Source organism: Salvelinus fontinalis, chromosome 10, assembly GCF_029448725.1.
Source record: "Salvelinus fontinalis isolate EN_2023a chromosome 10, ASM2944872v1, whole genome shotgun sequence".
Taxonomy (NCBI): Eukaryota; Metazoa; Chordata; class Actinopteri; order Salmoniformes; family Salmonidae; genus Salvelinus; species Salvelinus fontinalis.
In genome coordinates this window covers 47,965,919-47,990,201 of record NC_074674.1, presented here as the reverse complement: position 1 = coordinate 47,990,201, position 24,283 = coordinate 47,965,919, and the positions used below count along the sequence as shown (strand labels likewise).

The 24,283-nt window shown below is 44.2% G+C and overlaps 1 protein-coding gene across 1 annotated transcript in view; it reads left to right on the top strand.

Moving 5' to 3' along the window:
- LOC129863319 (V-set and immunoglobulin domain-containing protein 10-like 2) overlaps window positions 1–24,283 on the top strand; it is a 142,136-nt gene that overhangs the window by 4,205 nt on the left and 113,648 nt on the right. The window contains exon 3 of the mRNA XM_055935209.1: window positions 777–956. Within this exon, the coding sequence (XP_055791184.1) occupies window positions 777–956 (180 nt within the window). The remainder of the gene's footprint in view (window positions 1–776; window positions 957–24,283) is intronic.

The following is a 24,283-nucleotide window of genomic DNA, read 5'->3' as shown; positions in this document are numbered from 1 at the left end:
AGGCTCAATTATATATCTTATTCATCCGTTTATATATACTATGTATCTTTTTCATCTGTTTCTATATATTGTGTATCTTATTAATCTGTTTATATATAATATGTATCTTACTCATCTGTTTATATTTATATGTCTCTTTTTTTAGATTATCCATCTTCTTCATCTATTTATCTCTTTTTTATATTTATCTATTCATCACTTTATTTATCTGATATTAAATTCACACTACACCACTTCATAGTACAGCTCTGATATTAAATTCACACTACACCACTTCATAGTACAGCTCTGATATTAAATTCACACTACACCACTTCATAGTACAGCTCTGATATTAAATTCACACTACACCACTTCATAGTACAGCTCTGATATTAAATTCACACTACACCACTTCATAGTACAGCTCTGATATTAAATTCACACTACACCACTTCATAGTACAGCTCTGATATTAAATTCACACTACACCACTTCATAGTACAGCTCTGATATTAAATTAACAGTACACCACTTCATAGTACAGCTCTGATATTAAATTCACACTACACCACTTCATTGTACAGCTCTGAAATTAAATTCACAGTACACTACTTCATTGTTTACTTCATAGTTATTTGAGAGTAAACATTTTTTTTCTTGTGTGTTCGTTATTATTCTTATTATTGTTTTTATTATTGATAATGAGTATGTATTATTATCATGTATTTTTGAAGGACCCACGCTGCAGAAGCTGTTAATAATATTATTATTGTTATTACCACATATTTCTTAAGGCCCTAAGGTGCAGAAGCTGGCCCAGAGTCTAGGAGACATTCAGGTGAACTCTGGCGCCGCCTCGCTGAGTATAGAGCGCCTCCCATTGGCTGCTGAGGGACTCTACACCTGCCAGGCTCTCTACGACACAGATCAGGGAGCCAAGCTATACTACTACTATATACATCTACGGGTACTGGGTAAGAAATAATACTACTACTGCTAATGCTACTACTGCTACTACTGCTACTACTACTACTACCACCACCACTACTATTGCTGCTACTATAATACTACTACTAATGCTACTACTGCCACTACTATTACCATTACTACTACTTCTACTGCTACTACTATTACTGCTACTACTACTAAGGCTACTACTACTACTATTGCTACTACTGCTACTACTACTATACTACTACTACTACTACTCCTTCTACTACCGCTACTATTACTACTGGTACAACTAATGCTACTACTATTACTTCTACTACAGCTATACTACTACTACTGCTACTACTACAACTACTACTACTACTGCTACTACTATTAATTATACTATACTACAGCTATACTACGACTACTACTACTACTAAAACTATTATTACTACTGATACTACTACTGCTACTACTATTACTACAACAGCTACACTACTAATACTACTACTACCACTACTACTGCTACTACTGCTACTATTATGAATTATACAACAGCTATAATACTACTACTACTACTACTACTACTACTACTACTACTACTACTACTACTACTACTACAATTAATTATACTACAGCTATAGAACTACTACCACTACTGCTACTATTACTACTACTACTGCTACTACTATTAATTCTACTACAGCTATGCTACTACTACTACTGCTACTTCTACTACTACTATTAATTATACTACTGCTACTACTACTACCACTACTACTACTACAACTACTGATATTACTATTAATTATACTACTGCTACTACTGCTACTGCTACTACCATTACTACTACTACAACTGAGGCTACTACTACTACTATTGCTACTACTGCTACTACTACTATACACCTACCTCTACTACTCCTTCTACTACCGCTACTACCACTACTGATACTACCGCTACTACTATTACTTCTACTACAGCTATACTACTACTACTACTACTACTACTACTACTACTACTACTACTACTACTACTACTACTATTAATTATACAATACTACAGCTATACTACTACTACTACTACTACTACTACTACTACTACTGTCTATTTCTTTAGTTCCTGTTTTCCAATTTTCCCGGTTTTGACCATTCTGCCTGCCCTGACCCGGAGCCTGCCTGTCATTCTATATCTTGTCACACCTCCCTGGTTTACTGACCTCTGCCTGCTCTGACCCTGAGATTTCAGACCTTGGCCGAGCGCCATGACCGCACGTTGAACACATTGCTGGAGCAAATCCGTGGGTTGTCTGTCAGGCAGCCTACCATGACGGTAACCTCCTAGACCCTCAGTTACCCGGTTGTTAACAGCGCGGCCTCCCCAGCCTTCCCGGTTTCCCGATTACCCCGCTTACTTCCCCTGGAACGCTTCGCTGGAGAGTCGGGAACCTGTCGGGCGTTTCTCTCGCAGTGTTCTCTCATCATCGAGCTGCGGCCCTCCTCCTTCCCCTCGAACCGCTCGAAGATATTGTACCTCATCACGCTGATGTCCAGGAGGGCTCTTGCCTAGGCTATGGCCGTCTGGGAACGATAGTTGGTCATATGCTTCAGTCTGGAGGAGTTCATGGTGTAGGTGAAGAAGGTTTTCGATTCTCCATTGTCTGGGAGAGAGGCTGCCCGGAAGTTACTCCAGCTTCGGCAAGACTCGCGCAGTGTGGCAGACTATGCGGTAGATTTCCACACGTTGGCAGCTGAGAGTGCCTGGAACCCGGAATCGTTGTTAGACACATTCCTGCACGGATTATTGGAGGAAGTGAAGGACGAGTTAGCAGCCCGGGAACTACCGACGGATCTCGTCTCGTTCATTGCCTTGGCCATCTTGATCAACGGGTGGCTACGGGAACATAGGAAGGAGAGGACCTCGCCTCCGAGGCATCCCTGAAGTCCCCGATGTCTCCGTGGCCAAGAGGACCTGAGGCTACCCAAGTTCCCCCTGAGAGTCTCCGAAGTCTGTGGATTCACCTCTTCCCGAGCCGATGCAACTAGGCAGAGCTAGGCTGTCCCCAGCCGAACGTCTACACTGCATCCACACGAAGAGTTGCCTGTATTGTGGGACTATTGGTCATTTCTTGTCCTCCTGTCTACTAAAAGACCAGGCTCACTGGTACGGGCGAGTACTCTGGTGGGCCATACGGAGAACTTTTCCGTTCTGTTGTTGTTCTGTCCCAGTATTCCGCACTGGACCCCAAGTTACATCCCTGCACATTCTTCTCCCATCGTCTCATCGCCACGGAGAGGGATTACAATGTGGGGAATCGTGAGATTCTCACGGTGAAGATGGAGTAGGAGGAATGGAAACACTGGTTGCAGGAGGTGGAACATTCATTCATTGTGTGAACAGATCACAAGAACCTGGACTATCTCTGCACCGCCTAGCATCTCAATTCCAGGCAAGCGAGGTGGTCCCTGCTTTTCACCCGGTTTAACTTCTCCCTCCTCCAACCGGGACCCAAGAATATCAAGCCGGATGCACTGTCACGCCACTATAGCCCCGCGGCTACACCTTCGGACCCAGAGACCATCCTTCCCACCTAGTGCCTGGTGATGGCACTCAGCTGGGGAATAGGGAAGCAGGTACGTGAGGAGCAGCATTCCCAGTCGAACACCGGGGGGGCCCCAGATAACCGGATGTTTGTGCATGACGCTGTCCGCCCCTCAGTCCTGGAGTGGGCCCATTCCTCCAGGCTTACCTTCCGCCCGGGCTTCCGCGGACCCTGGCCTTTGTGCGGCAAAGCTTTTGGTGGCCTGCCATGGTCTCTGCATTCGTCGCCGCCTGCACAATCTGTGCGCAGAACGAGACTCCTCGGCAAGCTCTGGCTGGTCTCCTTCAACCACAGCCTGTCTCTCACCGTCCCTGGTCTCACATATCCCTGGACTTCATCACGGGTCTTCCCCTTTCTGATGGCAACAACGCCATCCTGACAGTAGTGGATCGGTTTTCCAAATCCACCCATTTCATTCCTTTTCCCAAGCTACCCTCTTCCAAAGCGACGACCCAGCTCATGGTCTTCTCTCTCAGGATCTTCTGGATCCTTGGACTCCCAGGGACATGGTCTCCGACCGGGGTCCACAGTTCTCATCCCATTCTGTGTTCTGCACACTCATTGGGTCGTCGGCCAGCCTGTCCTCCGGGTTCCACCCTCAGTCCAAGGGACAGTTCGTACTGTCAAGGCTCAGGAGAATACCCAGATTCAGACAGTTTCGAAGTAACAAAAGTTTATTACATTTCATTACATTTAAGTCATTTAGCAGACGCTCTTATCCAGAGCGACTTACAAATTGGTGCATTCACCTTATGACATCCAGTGGAACAGCCACTTTACAATAGTGCATCTAAATCTTTTAAGGGGGGGGGGGGGTCAGAAGGATTGCTTTATCCTATCCTAGGTATTCCTTGAAGAGGTGGGGTTTCAGGTTTCAGGTATTACAAAAACAGGGGGGCAGACAAACGACAGGTCAAGGGCAGGCATAGATCAGTAATCCAGAGCAGAGTCCGAAAGGTACAGAACGGCAGGTAGGCTCAGGGTCAGGGCAGGCAGAGATTAGTAATCCAGGGAGGTGTGACAAGGTACAGAATGGCAGGCAGGCTCCCGGGTGAGGGCAGGCAGAATGGTCAAAACTGGGAAAACTAGAAACAGGAACTGGAGAAAAGAAATACACTGGTCGACTTGACGAAACAAAACGAACTGGCAACAGACAAACAGAGAAAGGAAGATGGACGACATCTGGAGGGGGGTGTCACCGATCAGGGTGTGACAGGTATGGCAAATGTACTTCCCACGACCACAAAGCTCTACAGAGGGTGATGCACACAGCCCAGTACATCACTGGGGCCGAGCTCCTTACCATCCAGGACCTTTATATTAGGCCCGCAAAATTGCCAAAGAATCCAGCCAATCCGTCCGGCAAACAGTCCCCGAGCATTGGCTCTCGGGACCAACAGGCTCCGAGAGAGCTTCTACCCCAAGCCATAAGACTGCTAAATAGCCATATCTGTGTTTTTTTCTTTACATCTAGGCAGGTCATTAATGGTTGCCCGGACTATCTGCACTGACCCTATCTTGCACTGACCCTACTCAGCCTCACAGTGCATTTGGAAAGTATTCAGACCCCTTGACTTTTTCCACATTTTGTTACGTTACAGCCTTATTCGACAATGGATTAAAAACATTTTTTCCTCATCAATCTACACACAATACCCCATAATTACAAAGCAAAAACAGGTTTTTAGAAACTTTAGGTTAATGTATTAAAAAATAAATATATATCTTATTTACAAGTGTTCAGACCCTTTGCTATGAGATTCGAAATTGAGCTCAGTCCTGTTTCCATTGATCATCCTTGAGATGTTTCTACTACTTGATTGGAGTCCACCTGTGGTAAATTCAATTGATTGGACATGATTTGGAAATTCACACACCTGTCTATAGAAAGTCCCAGAGTTGACAGTGCATGTCAGATCAAAAACCAAGCCATGAGGTCGAAGGAATCGTCCGTAGCGCTCCGAGACAGGATTGTGTTGAGGCACAGATCTGGGGAAGGGTACCAAAAAAGTTCTGCAGCATTGAAGTTCCCCAAGAACACAATGGCCTCCATCATTCTTAATTTGAAGAAGATTGGAAGCAGCAAGACTCTTTCAAGAGCTGGCCGCCCAGCCAAACAGAGCAATCGGGGGAGAAGGGTCATCAAGAACCCGATGGTCAGTCTGACTGAGCTCCAGAGTTCCTCTGTGTAGATGGGAGAACCAGAAGGACAACCATCTCTGCAGCACTCCACTAATCAGGCCTCTATGGTAGAGTGGCCAGACGAATGCATTCTGTAACCCATACGGCATGACGCAGTACTCATAATGGCCCGATGTGGTACTAAATGCGGTTTTCCACTCGTCTCCTTTCCGAATACGCACCAGACTATACGCGCTCCTGAGATCCAATTTTGTGAAGAAATGCGCTCCGTGAAATGATTCCATTGCCGTAGCAATGAGAGGTAGTGGGTAACTAAACCCCACGGTGATGGCATTTAGACCTCTATAATCAATACACGGACGCAAACCTCCCTCCTTTTTCTTCACAAAAAAGAAACTCGAGGAGACGGGTGAGATGGAGGACCGAATGTACCCCTGTCCCAGAGACTCAGTGACATATGTCTCCATAGCCACCGTCTCCTCTTGGGACAATGGGTACACGTGACTCTTGGGAAGCGCAGCGTCCACCTGGAGATTTATCGCACAATCCCTTCCCGGTCGATGAGGTGGTAATTTAGTCGCTTTCTTTTTACTGAAAGCGATTGCCAAATCGGCATACTCGGGGGGAATGCACACAGTGGAACCCTGGTCTGGACTTTCCACCGACGTGGCACCGATGGAAACTCCCAAACACCTTCCAGAACACTCCTTTGACCACCCCTGGAGAACCCCTGTCTCCACGAAATTTTAGGATTGTGCCGGGCCAGCCAGGGAATCCCTAGCACCACTGGAAACGCAGGCGAATCAATAATACAAAGACTGATACGCTCCTTCTGATTCCCCTGCGTCACCATGTCCAGGGGAACCGTGGTCTCCCTGACCACCCCTGACCCTAATGGCCGGCTATCTAGGGAGTGCACGGGAAAGGGCGAATCTATCGGCACAAGCGGAACCCCTAACCTAAGAGCGAGTCCGTGATCCATAAAGTTCCCAGCTGCGCCTGAATCGACTAGCGCCCTATGCTGGGAAGAGGGAAACAATTTAAGGAAAAAAATTAAGACAAACATATGACGAACAGGGGGTTCTGGGTGAGTTTGGTGCGGACTCACCTGGGGTGATCGAGAAGCGTTCCGCCTGCCATCTCGACTCCCAGACGGACCCCCCCAACACCGATCGGCCGCGTGTCCTCTCCGACCACAGCTGGTGCAGGGAGAGCCTCCTCCTCCGGTACCCCTCGGCATGGCCCCTCCCAACTCCATCGGAATAGGAGCGGAGGTGCTGGGTGGTGGAACGTACAGGACCCTCTCAGAACGCCGGCGGGCAGCCAGCAGATTGTCCAGTCGGATGGACATGTCAATCAGCTCATCCAGGGAAAGAGCGGTGTCCCAACATGCTAGCTCCCTGCGGACGTCCTCCCGGAGACTACACCGGTAGTGGTCAATAAGGGCCCTGTCGTTCCACCCAGATCCTGCAGCCAGGGTCCGGAAATCCAGCACTTAATCCTGAGCGCTCCTCTTCTCCTGCCTAAGGTGGAACAGTCGTTCTAAACTCTGGGTAGTGCTCCTTCGCTGAGTCTGGGCCATTCCAGACTGCGTTCGCCCACTCCAGAGCACGACCCGTGAGGCAGGAGACAAGGACACTCACCCTCTTCGCACCCGAGGGAGTGGGTCTTACGGTGGCCAGGTATAGCTCCAGCTGGAGTAGGAACCCCTGGCACCCTGCCGCCGCTCCATCATAATCCCTCGGGAGTGTCAGACGGAGAGCGCTGGAGCCGGGGGATGGAGAGTCCTGGGCTGGAAGAGCCGAAGGTGGAGAGAGGAGACCACTCCTCTCCCATCGGTCCATTCGCTCCATCATTGAATCCATCGCCGATCCGATACGGTGGAGAATGGTGGTATGATGGAGCACCCGTTCCTCCATCGATGGGAGAGGGTTCGCCGCTGCTCCTGCTGACTCCATTTCTTTCTTGGTGCGGGATTCTGTAAGGACTGGGTGTCGGAGTGCGAAGTCAAGCGCAGGAAACAGCAGGTGCAATAACAAATGTTCTTTAATGAACACTGAGAAACTAGGCCACCCTTCTATACACTGGGTGTTCTCATAAGACAACCCCAGACACGGGGGGAACGAAAACAGTCCAGTAACAACGTAGATCGAAACAAACAACACTCTTACCAACTAACATATCCCGCACAAAGAAACGGGCGGGCCGGCTGACTGATAAGCCCAACTAATTGCAAACCTAATACAAAACAGGTGTAACCAATAAACACATAGGGAGGGGGAGAAAAGGATCAGTGGCAGCTAATAGGCCGGTGACGACGACCGCCGAGCGCCACCCGAACGGGAAGGAGAGCCTGCCTCGGTCGGAGTCGTGACACTACCACAACTGCTACTTGTATTATCACTGCTAATGCTACTGCTACTTGTATTATCACTGCTAATGCTACTACTACTTGTATTATCACTGCTAATGCTACTGCTACTTGTATTATCACTGCTAATGCTACTGCTACTTGTATTATCACTGCTAATGCTACTACTACTTTTGCTACTATTAGTACTACTACTACTACTATTATTACAACTAATATAAGCACTACTTCTACTACTGCTACTATTATGACCACTGCTACCACTGATACTATTACTACTGCTGATACTATTACTACCACTACTACTACGACTACCATTACTACTACTGCTACTATTACTACTACTATTATTATACTACTACTACTATTATTACAACTAATAGTACTACTACTTCTCCTACTACTAGTTCTACCACTACTCCTACTACTAACCCTACTACTACTAGTGATATTACTAGTGCTACTATAATTCTACTACTACTATAGTACTGTTTTACTACTACTAATACTACATTAATGTGTGTGTGTGTGTGTGTGTGTGTGTGTGTGTGTGTGTGTGTGTGTGTGTGTGTGTGTGTGTGTGTGTGTGTGTGTACATGCGTGTGTGTGTGTGTGTAGTCCCTGTCAGTAAACCCCATATTCTGCTGAGTGATGCGTCCCCGGCGGAGGGATCTTTGGTGTGGCTGCGCTGCGGCCTGGAGAACGGCACTGAGCCGCTTTACTTCCTGTGGGAGCATGAGACACACAGCGGATTGGTCAGCACCGTCTCCCAGGGCAACAGCAGCATGTTCAACATGACAGAAGTCAACCGTAACCACACAGGCTGGTACCGTTGTGTGGCCCGGAACCAGGTCAACCAGGAACGGTCCGACCGCATCTGGCTGGACATCATCTGTTAGTATACACACTAAACACTGAACACTACACCCTAAAACCCTACACACTACACACTGAACACTACACCCTAAACCCTACACACTACCTGTAATGATGAACCCTAACTTCTAACCCATCTGGCTGGACATCATCTGTTAGTATAGACACTACACCCTGAACCCTACACACTACCTGTAATGATGAACCCTACCTTCTAACCCATCTGGCTGGACATCATCTGTTAGTATACACACTACACACTGAACACTACACCCTAAACCCTACACACTACCTGTAATGATGAACCCTAACTTCTAACCCATCTGGCTGGACATCATCTGTTAGTATACACACTAAACACTGAACACTACACCCTAAACCCTACACACTACCTGTAATGATGAACCCTAACTTCTAACCCATCTGGCTGGACATCATCTGTTAGTATACACACTACACCCTGAACCCTACACACTACCTGTAATGATGAACCCTAACTTCTAACCCATCTGGCTGGACATCATCTGTTAGTATACACACTACACCCTAAACCCTACACACTACCTGTAATGATGAACCCTAACTTCTAACCCATCTGGCTGGACATCATCTGTTAGTATACACACTACACACTAAACACTACACCCTAAACCCTACACACTACACACTGAACACTACACCCTAAACCCTACACACTACACACTGAACACTACACCCTAAACCCTACACACTACCCCCGCATGGTGTCCCACACTGGATTGTTCTCTGCTGTACCTTTGTGTAGTTCCCTGTAAGTTCCCAGGACATCACTGAGGACCAGGTCAGGACCATGTCAGGACCTTTGTGTAGTTCCCTGTAAGTTACCAGGACATCACTGAGGACCAGGTCAGGACCATGTCAGGACCTTTGTGTAGTTCCCTGTAAGTTCCCAGGACATCACTGAGGACCAGGTCAGGACCATGTCATGACTATTTTTAGGACATTCTCATTTGACTAGTTCTTAGGATGTTGCGTGATGTTCCAAACAAACTTTTTTTGCACAGGAGGGTAGAACAACTCATAATAACAGCTGGAATGGAGCAAATGGAATCTCATCAAGTACCTGGAAACCATGTATTTGATACCAGTCTACTTTATCTGCTCCAGCCATTACCACAAGCCCATTCTCCCCCATTAAGGTGCAACCAACATGTTGTGTCTCTGAAGGACCTTTGTGTAGTTCCCTGTAAGTTACCAGGACGTCACTGAGGACCAGGTCAGGACCATGTCAGGACCTTTGTGTAGTTCCCTGTAAGTTACCAGGACGTCACTGAGGACCAGGTCAGGACCATGTCAGGACCTTTGTGTAGTTCCCTGTAAGTTACCAGGACATCACTGAGGACCAGGTCAGGACCATGTCAGGACCTTTGTGTAGTTCCCTGTAAGTTACCAGGACGTCACTGAGGACCAGGTCAGGACCATGTCAGGACCTTTGTGTAGTTCCCTGTAAGTTACCAGGACGTCACTGAGGACCAGGTCAGGACCATGTCAGGACCTTTTTAGGACGTTCTTGGGACATTGTGTCATGGTCCCCTAGAGGTTTTCTTCAAGTGTTAGTCCTAGGTGTCCCAAACCATTTTAAGTAAAGTAAATAAGTGGCATGGTTGTTTTAAGGTAAGTGGTACGATGTTCAGCTAAAATAGTGGAAACGTCTTTAATCAATGACACTTAACATTGACTTTATAAAATGATCCCCCCCTGGGATTTGAACTTACAACCTCTGGATTTGGGGTATGCTGATCTTTCTGCTGCGCCGCATAGTCTGTGAATCATCTTATAATACATCTCTGCACTTAGAAAAAGATCTATAAAGATCCATCTACACTGCTATTTTAGTTTTCACCCCACAAACAGGGGATGTCCTAAGGACATTCAGCCACATTCCCATTAGGTCTCTTAAAGGTTTTCGGCGAGATGTTATCCATGGAACATTCAATGACCACAAGGGGGCGTCGCATGATGGTCCAAAGGGAACGTTCTCTGGGGGACATTTTGTGTAGTTCAAAGGATGTCACTGAGGACCATGACATAATGTTTTTAACAAGTTCTCTGGACACTTATTTTACCATGTTCAGGATGTCTTGTAATGGTCCCAAAAAATGCTATTTTATGTTTATATACAGTGGGAGAACAAGTATTTGAAACACTGCCGATTTTGCAGGTTTTCCTACTTACAAAGCATGTAGAGGTCTGTAATTTTTTATCATAGGTACACTTCAACTGTGAGAGACGGAATCTGAAACAAAAATTCTGAAAATCACATTGTATGATTTTTAAGTAATTAATTTGCATTGGAGGATATTTTGTAAATGACATCGCAGAAGTCGAGGATCGGTAGGATGGTCAGTTTTAGGAGGGTATGTTTGGCAGCATGAGTGAAGGATGCTTTGTTGCGAAAAAGGAAGCCGATTCTATATTTAACTTTGGATTGGAGATGTTTGATGTGAGTCTGGAAGGAGAGTTTACAGTCTAACCAGACACCTAGGTATTTGTAGTTGTCCACATAAGTCAGAACCATCCATAGCAGTGATGCTGGACGGGCAGGCAGGTGCAGGCAGCGATCGGTTGAAGAGCATGCATTTAGTTTTACTTGCATTTAAGAGCACTTGGAGGCCATGGAAGGAGAGTTGTATGGCATTGAAGCTCATCTGGAGGGTTGTTAACAGTGTCCAAAGAAGGGCCAGAAGTATACAGAATGGTGTCCATAGAGACTTCCAGAGGCCCGGACAACAGGCCCTCCGATTTGACACTGAACTCTATCAGAGAAGTAGTTGGTGAACCAGGCGAGGCAACCATTTGGGAAACCAAGGCTATCGAGTCTGCCGATGAGGACGTGGTGATTGACATGAGTTGAAAGCCTTGGCCAGGTCAATGAATATGGCTGTACAGTATTGTTTCTCATCAATGGCGGTTAAGATATCGTTTAGGACCTTGAGCGTGGCTGAGGTGCACCCATGACCAGCTCTGAAACCAGATTGCATAGCGGAGAAGGTGTGGTGGGATTCGAAATGGCCGGTAATCTGTTTTTTAACTTGGCTTTCGAAGACCTTAGAAAGGCAGCATAGGATAGATATAGGTCTGTAGCAGTTTGGGTCAAGAATGTCCCCTTTGAAGAGGGGGATGACCGCAGCTGCTTTCCAATCTTTGCGAATCTCAGAAGACACGAAAGAGAGGTTGAACAAGCTAGTAATAGGGGTTGCAACAATATCGGCAGATAGTTTTAGAAAGAAAGGGTCCAGATTGTCTAGCCAGGCTGATTTGTAGTGGTCCAGATTTTGCAGCTCTTTCAGAACATCAGCTGACTGGATTTGGGAGAAGGAGAAATGGGGAAGGCTTGGGCGAGTTGCTGTGGGGCGTGCAGTACTGTTGACCAGGCTAGGGGTTGCCAGGTGGAAAGCATGGCCAGCCGTAGAAAAATGCTTATTGAAATTCTCAATTATTGTGGATTTATCGGTGGTGACAGAGTTTCCTATCCTCAGTGCAGTGGGCAGCTGGGAGGAGGTGTTCTTGTTCTCCATGGACTTTAGTGTCTCAGAACTTTTTTGAGTGTGTGTTGCAGGATGGCTGGGGTGTTAAGCATGTCCCAGTTTAGGTCACCTAACAGCACGAGCTCTGAAGATAGATGGGGGGCAATCAGTTCACATATGGTGTCCAGAGCACAGCTGGGGGCAGAGGGTGGTCTATAGCAGGCGGCAACGGTGAGAGACTTGTTTTCAGAGAGGTGGAAGTAGAGTAGAAGTTCAAATTGTTTGGGATAGTAGGACAGAACTCTGCAACACCTCCCCCTTTGGTCGATCTAACTTGTCTGAAAATGTTGTAGCTAGGGATGGAGATTTCAGAGTTTTTGGTGGTCTTCCTAAACCATGATTCAGACACGGCTAGGACATCCGGGTTGGCACAGTGTCCTAAAGCAGTGAATAAAACAAACTTAGGGAGGAGGCTTCTAATGTTAACATGCATGAAACCAAAGCTATTACGGTTACAGAAGTCATCAAAAGAGAGCGAGAATTGGTCGTCTAGGACGTCAGGAACAGAGAGCAAAAGGAGCAGGTTTCTGGGGGCGATAAAATAGCTTCAAGGTATAATGTACAGACAAAGGTATGGTAGGATGTGAATACAGTGGAGGTAAACCTAGGCATTGAGTGATGATGAGAGAGATATTGTCTCATTGAAACATCATTGAAACCAGGTGATGTCATCACGTGTGGGTGGTGGAACTGAAAGGTTGGATAAGGTATAATGAGCAGGGCTAGAGGCTCTTCACTGAAATAAGCCAATAAACACTAACCAGAACAGTAATGGACAAGGCATATTGACATTAAGGAGAGGCATGCTTAACCGATTGATCATAAGGGTCCAGTGAGTAGTGAGGTTGGTTGGGGTCACGGCGATTCAGACAGCTAGCCGGGCCATGGGTAGCAAGCTGGCAGAGGATGGAGGTCTGTTTTTAGCTCGTGCGTTTCCATCGGTAGATTAGTGAGATTAGATCATTAACATGATTCCACCTTGTTGCTATACCGTCCTTTTGCTTGTTTAATGGCTCTATGGAGGTCGTAGCGGGACTTGTTGTATTTATTCCTGTCGTCAGCCATAACTTTGGGGTTGGAGTCCTGTGTGCGATAGCCTTGTCATCTAGTTTAGCACAAAAACTTTGGTGTTAATATTTTGGGAAACAGCAAACCTTCACTGTCGGGACAACGTCGGCGATGCATTTCCTAACGAAGCTAACGAAGCTGGTGACGGAGGTGGTTAGCTTGTCGATGCAATCAGCTAAGTCACGGAACATATTCCAGTCAGTGCAATCCTGTAGCATAGCATCCGATTCACAGAACCGTTTCTCAGCGGAGCGCGTCACATGTACTTCCTGTTTGAGCTTCTGCTTGTAGAATGGAAGCAAGAGTAATGATCTGATTTGCAGAAGGGGGACTAAGGGAGGGCCTTGCATGCTTGCCTGTTGGTAGAATAACAGTGGTCCAGGACTTTTTGCTTTCCTGCTTGTTTACAGCCTTGTACAGTTCTTTAAGTCCCAGCTTGTTGTTGTTGTTGTTTTTGTCCTGAGGTGGAAAAATATACAGCATTCACAATAACAGCTGAAAACTCTCTCTGGAGGTAGAAGGGTCGTCATTTGACAATTAAGTAAATGAAGATGGGTGATCAACGCGTTGAGACTTCCACCGCACACCCTTTGCTGTTGATGAAGAGACATAACCCTCCCCTTCTTGATTTCCCTGAATCCAATGTCCTGTCTGTTCTTGTCCAAAAGCCATGTTTCAGAAAATCTGTTACGAGAGTCCTGTTGATAGAAAATCCGCGATCAATAGTCATCCATCTTATTATCAAGTGACTTGGTCAATAGAATGAAGGGAAGAGGTGGCTGGTTTTCCCTTAATCTCACTAGGATCCCCCTCTCATGCCTCCTTAAACCTGGCATTTCCTCTTGGATAGCCCGAAAGTGGGTCGAAGTTGCACATAGAGCCCGGGGCAGATAGAGCCCGGGGCAGATAGAGCCCGGGGCAGATGAGTCAAAGTCAGTCGACTTTGACTCAATTTTGATCATAACAAAATATATTTGGAGCAAAAAAAGTTACGATAAATAACAAAAGAAGTTGAGTCGGAGCTCGCAAGACAGCAACCATACAGTACGGCGCTATCTTGTGTGTAACGTAGTGTGTGTGTGTGTAAAGTAATGTGTGTAATGTAATGTGTGTGTCCTTTCCCTAGTCGGTCCTGATATTCCCCAGATAGATGTGACTCCCTACAGTATAACAGACAGAGGATACTCTGCTCAGGAGAGACAGACGGTCTCTCTGCTCTGCCAGGCCCAGTCCAACCCTCCCAGTCAATATGTCTGGTTCTACAACAACAGGTATGCTTTAATACATACACAGACGGACGCATGCACACACAATTATTAATCATTATATTGTTTGTTTTTTGTCTTCAGCATGTACATTTTGGGCTAGACTAAATCTCTAAAACTCACAATAACTGAGCACTGCGTAGCAGTTTCATTGTTTTTATTGCTTCTAACCCCAGCCAGGTGTTTTATATATTGGTTCTAATCCCAGTAAGGTGTTTATATATTGGTTCTAATTCAGCCAGGTGTACACGGGACCCAAGTTCACCATCACTAGGATTCTGCGGATGCACACTGGTACCTACACCTGTCAGTCTCAGAACACGTACCTCAAAACCCGCTCTCTCAAGACCATCAACCTCACTGTTTACTGTGAGTAACCTCTGAGTTCTAACCCCTGACCTGTAACCTCTGACCTTCTCTCTCAACTTTCTACTGCTTCTCTCCATGTGGCTTCACACACACACACACACACACACACACACACACACACACACACACACACACACACACACACACACACACACACACACACACACACACACACACACACACACACACACACACACACACACACACACACACGACACACACACACACCGACAGGGCTGCCTTGCTTCTAGTCCTTAGGGAACTTTGCAGTATTTCGTTTTTTTATGTATTATATGTTACATTGTTAGCTCAGATAATCTTAGGTGTTACTACATACAGCCGGGAAGAACCATTGGATATCAGAATGATGTCAATATCAGAGGGGCGGAAGGTAGTCTAGTGGTTAGAGTGTTTGACTAGTAACCGAAAGGTTGCAAGATTGTATCCCCGAGCTGACAAGGTAAAAAATCTGTCGTTCTGCCTCCGAACAAGGCAGTTAACCTGTCTAGGATCAGCGTGGCGCTAGCGGCACACCCCCCCCCCCCCCACTGAAAAACCAGTGCCGCGAAATTCAAAAAAAATATTTTTTTAAAATATTTAACTTTCACACATTAAAGTCCAATACAGCTAATGAAAGACACAGATCTTATGAATCCAGTCAACATTTCCGATTTTTAAAATGTTTTACAGGGAAGACACAATATGTAAAGATGTACATCTATTACCTAAAAACACATTAGCATATTCCACCATCTTTTATTTGTCCACCAACACCAGTAGCCATCACCAATTCGGCTAAACTAAGATATTTATAGCCCCTAACCAACAAAAAAACTCATTAGATGACAGTCTGATAACATATTTATGGTATGGGATAGGTTTTGTTAGAAAAAAGTGCATATTTCAGGTATATGGCATAGTTTACAATTGCACCCACCATCACAAATGGACTAGAATAATTACAATGAGCAACGTGTTTACCTAACTACTAATCATCAAACATTTCGTAAAAATACACAGCATACACGAATCGAAAGACACAGATCCTGTGAATACAGACAATATTTCAGATTTTCTAAGTGTCTTACAGCGAAAACACAATAAATCGTTATATTAGCTTAGCACATAGCAATTAGCAGCCCAGCATTGATTCTAGCCAAAGTGAGCGATAAAAGTCAACATCGCCAAAAGATATTAATTTTTTCACTAACCTTCTCAGAATTCTTCCGATGACACTCCTGTAACATCACATTACAACATGCATATACAGTTTGATCGAAAATGTTTATATTTAGCCACCAAAATCATGGTTAGACAATGTGAAATGTAACTCGGCTGGTCAGAATTTGTCCTTGCGCCACTTAGACAGTGATCTACTCTTATACATAAATACTCATAAACGTGACTAAAAAATATAGGGTGGACAGGGATTGATAGACAATTTAATTCTTAATACAATTGCGTTATTACATTTTTTAATTTATCCTTACTTTTCAATACAGTTTGCGCCAAGCGAAGCTACGTCAAAAAACATGGCGTCCTAAGCCACTAAAATGTTTCGACAGAAACACGATTTATCATAATAAAAATGTCCTACCTTGAGCTGTTCTTCCATCAGTATCTTGGGCAAAGGATCCTTTCTTGGGAGAAATCGTCTTTTGGTGGAAAGCTGTCCTCTTGCCATGTGGAAATGTCAACTACGTTCGGGATGAACTGAAAAGCGTGTCCAACTTTTCACATCGTTGCAAAAATAAATGTCACAAAATCGCACTAAACGGATATAAATTGCTATAAAACGCTTTAAATTAACTACTTTGTGATGTTTGTAACTCCTATAACGAGTGAAAAGATGACCGGAGAAATATAACAGGCTAAACTAATGCTTGGAACAGGAGAGGGTCGGTGTCTTCCACGCGCGTTACGCAGCAAGAAAAGACTTGCTAGCTAAAGGTTTTTTTCATTTGTAGGGCCTGTGAACGAGCAATCGAGCCCGTTGGAATCGTCATCACGTAAAGGCATCCAGGGGAAGACGTAAGAAGTGTCCGTATAGTCATAGCAACGACAGTGCCCGTTTAAATGACTTCAGAAAAGTGGCCAACGTTTCTCAAATCTGACTCCATGTCAGGGAAATTGCTGTAGAATGGGCTCTGTTCCACTTAGAGACAAAATTTCAACTCCTATAGAAACTATAGACTGTTTTCTATCCAATAATAATAATAATATGCATATTGTACGATCAAGGATTTTGTGGGAAGCCGTTTAAAAAATTAGCCACATTAGCATAAATAGTCTAAACAGCGCCCCCATCCCCAACAGGTTAACCCACTGTTCCTAGGCCGTCACTGAAAAGAAGAATTTGTTCTTAACTGACTTGCCTAGTTAAATAACGCTCACATATATATATTTTTTACCAGCACTATGACCAGGAATAAGACTTTCCCTAAGCGGATCCTTTGTCCGAACCACCCAGGGTATTTAAACTGATTCCAGAGGCTGACCCAAAACAACGGCGCCGGAGAAGAGGTAGACGGAGCGGTCTTCTGGTCAGACTTCGGAGGCTCGCACACCACCCACCGCTTCCCAGTATATTGCTTGCTAATATCCAGTCTCTAGCCAACAAAGTAGACAAAATTAGGGCAAGGATTGCTTTCGAGAGATACATCAGGGATTGCTGTCAGAGTCGGTACAGCCACTTGGATTCTTTGTGCGTTGCGCTGACAGGACTAAACATATCTCCGGGAAGAAGCAGGGCGGGGTCTACAGTGGCTAGTGAAAGTATTCACCCCCATTGGCATTTTTTCCTATTTTGTTGCTTTACAACCTGGAATAAAAATTGATATTTGGGGGTTTGTATCATTTGATTTACAAGCCAACCACTTTGAAGATGCAAAATATGTTCTTTGTGAAACAAGAAATACGACAAAAAAAACGGAAAACTTGAACGTGCATAACTATTCACCCACCCCAAAGTCAATACCTTGTAGAGGCACCTTTTGCAGCAATTACAGCTGCAAGTCTCTTGGGGCATGTCTCTATAAGCTTGGCACATGTAGCCACTGGGATTTTTGCCCATTCTTCAAGGTAAAACTGCTCCAGCTCCTTCAAGTTGGATGGGTTGCTGCTGATGTACAGCAATTTTAAGTCATACCACAGATTCTCAATTGGATTGAGGTCTGGGCTTTGACTAGGCCATTCCAAGACATTTAAATGTTTCCCCTTAAATCACTCAGGTGTTGCTTGAGCAGTATGTTTAGGGACATTGTCCTGCTGGAAGGTAAACCTCCGTCCCAGTCTCAAATCTCTGGCAGACTGAAACAGGTTTCCCTCAAGAATATCCCTGCATTTAGTACCATCCATCATTCCTTCAATTCTGACAAGTTTCCCAGTCCCTGCCGATGGAAAACATCCCCACAGTATGATGCTGCCACCACCATGCTTTTTCTTTAAGCAATGGCCACTCTTCCGTAAAGCCCAGCTCGGTGGAGTGGACGGCTTAAAGCGGTCCTATGGACAGATACTCCAATCTCCACTGTGGAGCTTTGCAGCTAATTCAGGGTTATCTTTGGTCTCTTTGTTGCCTCTCTGATTAATGCCCTCCTTGCCTGGTCCATGAGTTTTGGTGGGCGACCCTCTCTTGGCAGGTTTGTTGTGGTGCCATATTCTTTCCATTTTTTAATAATGGACCGGTACAACCGGTACACTTATCACAACATCCAGCTCAAGTGCGGGGCGCGAAATTGAAAAGATATATTTTTTTTAATATTTAACTTTCACACATTAACAAGTCCAATACAGCATATGAAAGGTACACATCTTGTGAATCCAGCCAACATGTCCGATTTTTAAAATGTTTTACAGGGAAGACACAATATGTAAATCTATTAGCTAACCACGTTAGCAAAAGACACCACTTTTTTTTTCTCCACCAGTTTTTACTCCATCAGTAGCTATCACAAATTCGTCCAAATAAAGATATAAATAGCCACTAACCAAGAAACAACTTCATCAGATGAAAGTCTGATAACATATTTATTGTATAGCATATGTTTTGTCGAAAAATTTGCATATTTCATACATTTTTCGAACAAAACATAGATTTATTGTAATTATTGTAAAATCGGACATGTTGGCTGGATTCACAAGATGTGTACCTTTCATTTGCTGTATTGGACTTGTTAATGTGTGAAAGTTAAATATTTCAAAAAAATATATTTTGAATTTCGCACCCTGCACTTGAAGTGGCTGTTGTCATATTGTGGGCGGCCTCGGGCTTGCAGCCAGAAGAAGTTAACAAACCTCCAAACGAGCTTCAATGCCATACAACACTCCTTCCGTGGCCTCCAACTGCTCTTAAATGCAAGTAAAACTAAACGTATGCTCTTCAACTGTTCGCTGCCCGCGCCCGCCCGACTAGCATCACTACTCTGCACGGTTCTGAATTAGAATGTGTGGACAACTACAAATACCTAGGTGTCTGGCTACGCTGTAAACTCTCCTTCCAAACTCATATTAAACATCTCCAATCCAAAATTAAATCTAGAATTGACTTCCTATTTCACAACAAAGCCTCCTTCACTCACGCCGCCAAACCTACCCATACCCAAACATACATAAAACTGACTATCCTACCGATCCGTGACTTTGGCGATGTCATTTACAAAATAGCTTCCAATACTCTACTCAGCAAACTGGATGTAGTCTATCACAGTGCCATCTCTTTTGTCACCAAAGCCCCTTATACCACCCACCACTGCGACCTGTATGCTCTAGTCGGCTGGCCCTCACTACATATTTTTCGCCAGACCCACTGGCTCCAGGTCATCTATAAGTCTATGCAGGTAAAGCTCCGCCGTATCTCATCTCACCGTTCACGATAACACCCACCCGTAGAACGCGCTCCAGCAGGTATATTTCACTGGTCATCCCCAAAGCCAACATCTTTGGCCGCCTTTTCTTCCAGTTCTCTGCTGCGAATGTGTCAGGTGTGTGCGTACTGGTAGCAAAGTTGGGTGCAGGAGAGAAGAGATTTGTGAACAGGCGCACACTTTATTGAGGCAAAAGTGCAACATGCACAAAACAGTCACAAGAATAATGTTTAACATTAAACATCTTTGTGAAATACCACGGAAAAAACAAACCAGTCTGGCGCGTCAATAACAAACACGTAACACAAACAATCTTACACAAAGACATGATGGGTAACAGAGGAATAAATACATGTAGATTGATTGGTGAATGAAAACCAGGTGTGCAGGGAACAAGACAAAACAAATGGATACATGAAAAATGGAGTGGCGATGGCTAGAAAGCCGGTGACGTCGACCGCCGAACGAGCAAGGAGAGGAGCTGACATCGGCGGAAGTCGTGACACAATGACTGGAATGAATTGCAAAAATCACTGAAGCTGGAGACTTATATTTCCCTCACTAACTTTAAACATCAGCTATCTGAACAGCTAATCGATCGCTGCAGCTGTACATAGCCTATCTGTAAATAGCCCACCCAATCTACCTACCTCATCCCCATATTGTTTTTATTTACTTTTTTGCTCTTTTACACACCAGTATTTCTACTTGCACATCACCATCTGCTCCTCTATCCCTCCAGTGTTCATTTGCTAAATTATAATTACTTCGCTACTATGACCTATTTATTGTCTTACCTCCTCACGCCATTTGCACACATTGTATATAGATATATTCTGTATATTCTTTTTTTCTATTGTGTTATTGACTGTATGCTGGTTTATTCCATGTGTAACTCTGTGTTGTTTGTGTCGCACTGCTTTGCTTTATGTTGGCCAGGTCGCAGTGTAATACATAAAAATTTAAATAAATTAAATTCCTTTACTTAGATTTGTGTGTGTTAGGTAGTTGTTGTGGAATTGTTAGATTACGTGTTAGATATTGCTACACTGTCGGAACTAGAAGTACAAGCATTTCACTACACTCACAATAACATCTGCTAACCATGTGTATGTGACCAATAACATCTGCTAACCATGTGTATGTGACCAATGCAATTTGATTTGATTTGACCTGTTGGATCTTCGGGGGAAGAGACAGAACTAGCAGGAGGTTCTAAGGTACCTAACACTTTGATGTCACTGTGATGTTACTGCCATGGTAACCCCTGGTTGACTGAAAGGCTGGTGCTTGTCATCCTGCTGTCCTGTGACGATATACACACTCACACACAAACACACACACAATATCAACACAATCAACACAGTGTTGCGCTGTATGTTGTCCCCCTGTCCCCCAGACCCTCCAGATGGTTCCCCCTCCTGCTCTGTTCTGCCAGCAATGAACTACTCCTCCCTCAACCTGACCTGTTCATGGCTGGGGGGTCTGCCCCCCCCTTCACTACGCTGGACCACAAACCCTCTGGCACAGGTACACACACACACACATGCACACACACGCACACACGCAGAAAGGGTCCTAACAAATTAAATGATTGTTGTTCTGGTTGTTATTGTACCAGGGAGGGGCGTGGCTTGGGGGTGAAGGGGCGTGGCCAGCCAACCATGTCTCCGTGCTGCAGTCTGGATCCCAGACCTCCAACAACTCTCTGTTCACCTGCCTGGGGATACACCCTGCTCTCAACACCTCCACACAATGCACTGCACGGGCTTGTAAGTCTCACACACACACACACACACACAAACACACAGTACCGAATAGGCCTGTACAGTGGTTCTTCCTTTAAAAGTTTGGAGCTTTAGTGGAAGGTGGTGGCATTAGAACGGAGTTAGAACGCTGATCTATTGGTAGTCTAAACTGTGGCAATTAATGGAGTTGTTTTCAGTCTGAGAGTCTCTTCTTTGCACTAGAGTCCTGCATCAGGCAACAACAACAAAAACTGTCAGTGGTTCTGGAGTTAACCTGTCTAGCCGCTAGCGGAACTCCTCCCACATTCCACTGAAAGGCAGAGCGCGAAATTCAAAAAAATATTATTGAGAAATATTTAACTTTCACACATTAACAAGTCCAATACAGCAAATGAAAGATAAACATCTTGTGAATCCAGTCAACATGTCCGATTTTTAAAATGTTTTACAGCGAAAACACCACGTATATTTATGTTAGCTCACCACCAAATACAAAAAAGCACAGACATTTCTTTCACAGCACAGGTAGCATGCACAAAGCCAACCTAACTAACCAAGAACCAACCAAACTAACCAACAAACAACTTCATCAGATGACAGTCTTATAACATGTTATTCAATAAATCTATGTTTTGTTCGAAAAATGTGCATATTTGAGGTATAAATCATAGTTTTACATTGCAGCTACCATCACAGCTACCATCCCAAATAGCACCGAAGCAGCCAGAGTAATTATAGAGACCAACGTCAAATACCTAAATACTCATCATAAAACATTTATGAAAAATACATGGTGTACAGCAAATGAAAGACAAACATCTTGTGAATCCAGCCAATATTTCAGATTTTTTAAGTGTTTTACAGCGAAAACACAATATAGCATTATATTAGCTTACTACAATAGCCAACCACACAACAGCATTGATTCAAGGCAACAGTAGCGATAGCGACAAAACCAGCAAAATATATTAATTATTTCACTAACCTTCATAAACATCATCAGATGACAGTCCTATAACATCATATTACACAATACATATATGGGTTGTTCGAAAATGTGCATATTTAGAGCTGAAATCCGTGGTTATACATTGTGAAAACCTAGCAACTATTTTTCAGAATCTCCAGATATATTTCTGACACTCACCTATTCTGACCAAATAACTAATCATAAACGTTACTAAAAAATACTTGTTGTACAGCAAATGATAGATACACTAGTTCTTAATGCAATCGCCGTGTTAGAATTCTAAAAATAACTTTAGTACGACATGCAGCTTACGTTATAGCGAGAGAGCGCCCAAAATCTGGGCGGAAACTAAGAGTAAACATTTTCGACAGAAATATGAAATAACATCATAAATGGGTCCTACTTTTGTTGAGCTTCTATCAGAATCTTGCACAAGGGGTCCTTTGTCCAGAACAATCGTTGTTTGGTTTTAGAATGTCCTTTTTCCCTCTCGAATTAGCAACCAAAACTTGCCAAGTGGCGCGAAGCTGTCCATCGTCACCAAACACAGAGGACGGAACACGCCAAAACTCCCGAAAAAAATTCAATAATCTGATAATACTATATTTAAAAAACATACTTTACGATGATATTGTCACATTTATCTAATAAAATCAAAGCCGGAGATATTAGCCATCTATAACAAAAGCTTTTTAGAAGCCAATGCGGAAGTACTTCCTGCGCATTCCTGAACAAAGGAAATTGGGGTCCTGTATTCCAAGACCTCTCTTTTGACCATAGATATAGCTATACACTCTATTTCACCTCTCACAGCCTATTGACATCTAGTGGAAGGCGTATGAAGTGCATGTATAGTCATAAATTTCAAGCAAATTGATAGGGAGGCCCTGGAACAGAGCCTCGATTTCAGATTTGTCACTTTCTGACAGGAAGTTTGCTGCAAAATGAGTTCTGTTTTACTCACAGATATAATTCAAACGGTTTTAGAAACCTGAGAGTGTTTTCTATCCAATAGTAATAATAATATGCATATTGTACGAGCAAGAATAGAGTACGAGGCCGTTTAAATTGGGCACGATTTTTCCCCAAAGTGCAAATAGCGCCCTCTATCCTCAACAGGTTTAAGGTTTAAGAGAGAACTTGGGTAAATACAATGGGGGAGTTACACTTGACATGTGGACTGACGGTTTCCCCCAAAAAAGACATGGTGTGCTTTTGGGTTCTCTCTAAATAACAAACTGGCTTTATTTACCACAGTGTGACAGAATGATAGCTAAATAAAGTGAGTTTCTGAAACACGGAGTACTTCTTTGCTGATGTGAAGAAGAAACGTAGTGAAAGAGTCCAGTGAGGATTTTTCAGCATAAAGCTGAGTGACTCACTCATTCATGGCTTTGGATCAAAATAAATAAGTACCAACATTCTTTCTGATAGTCTTTAATAAAGAAATGTTTTGACCAAGTTAATCTACTTATGTTGTGTGTGTTTAATTATTTGTGACAGTGTGGTTACAATGAAGAATGTAA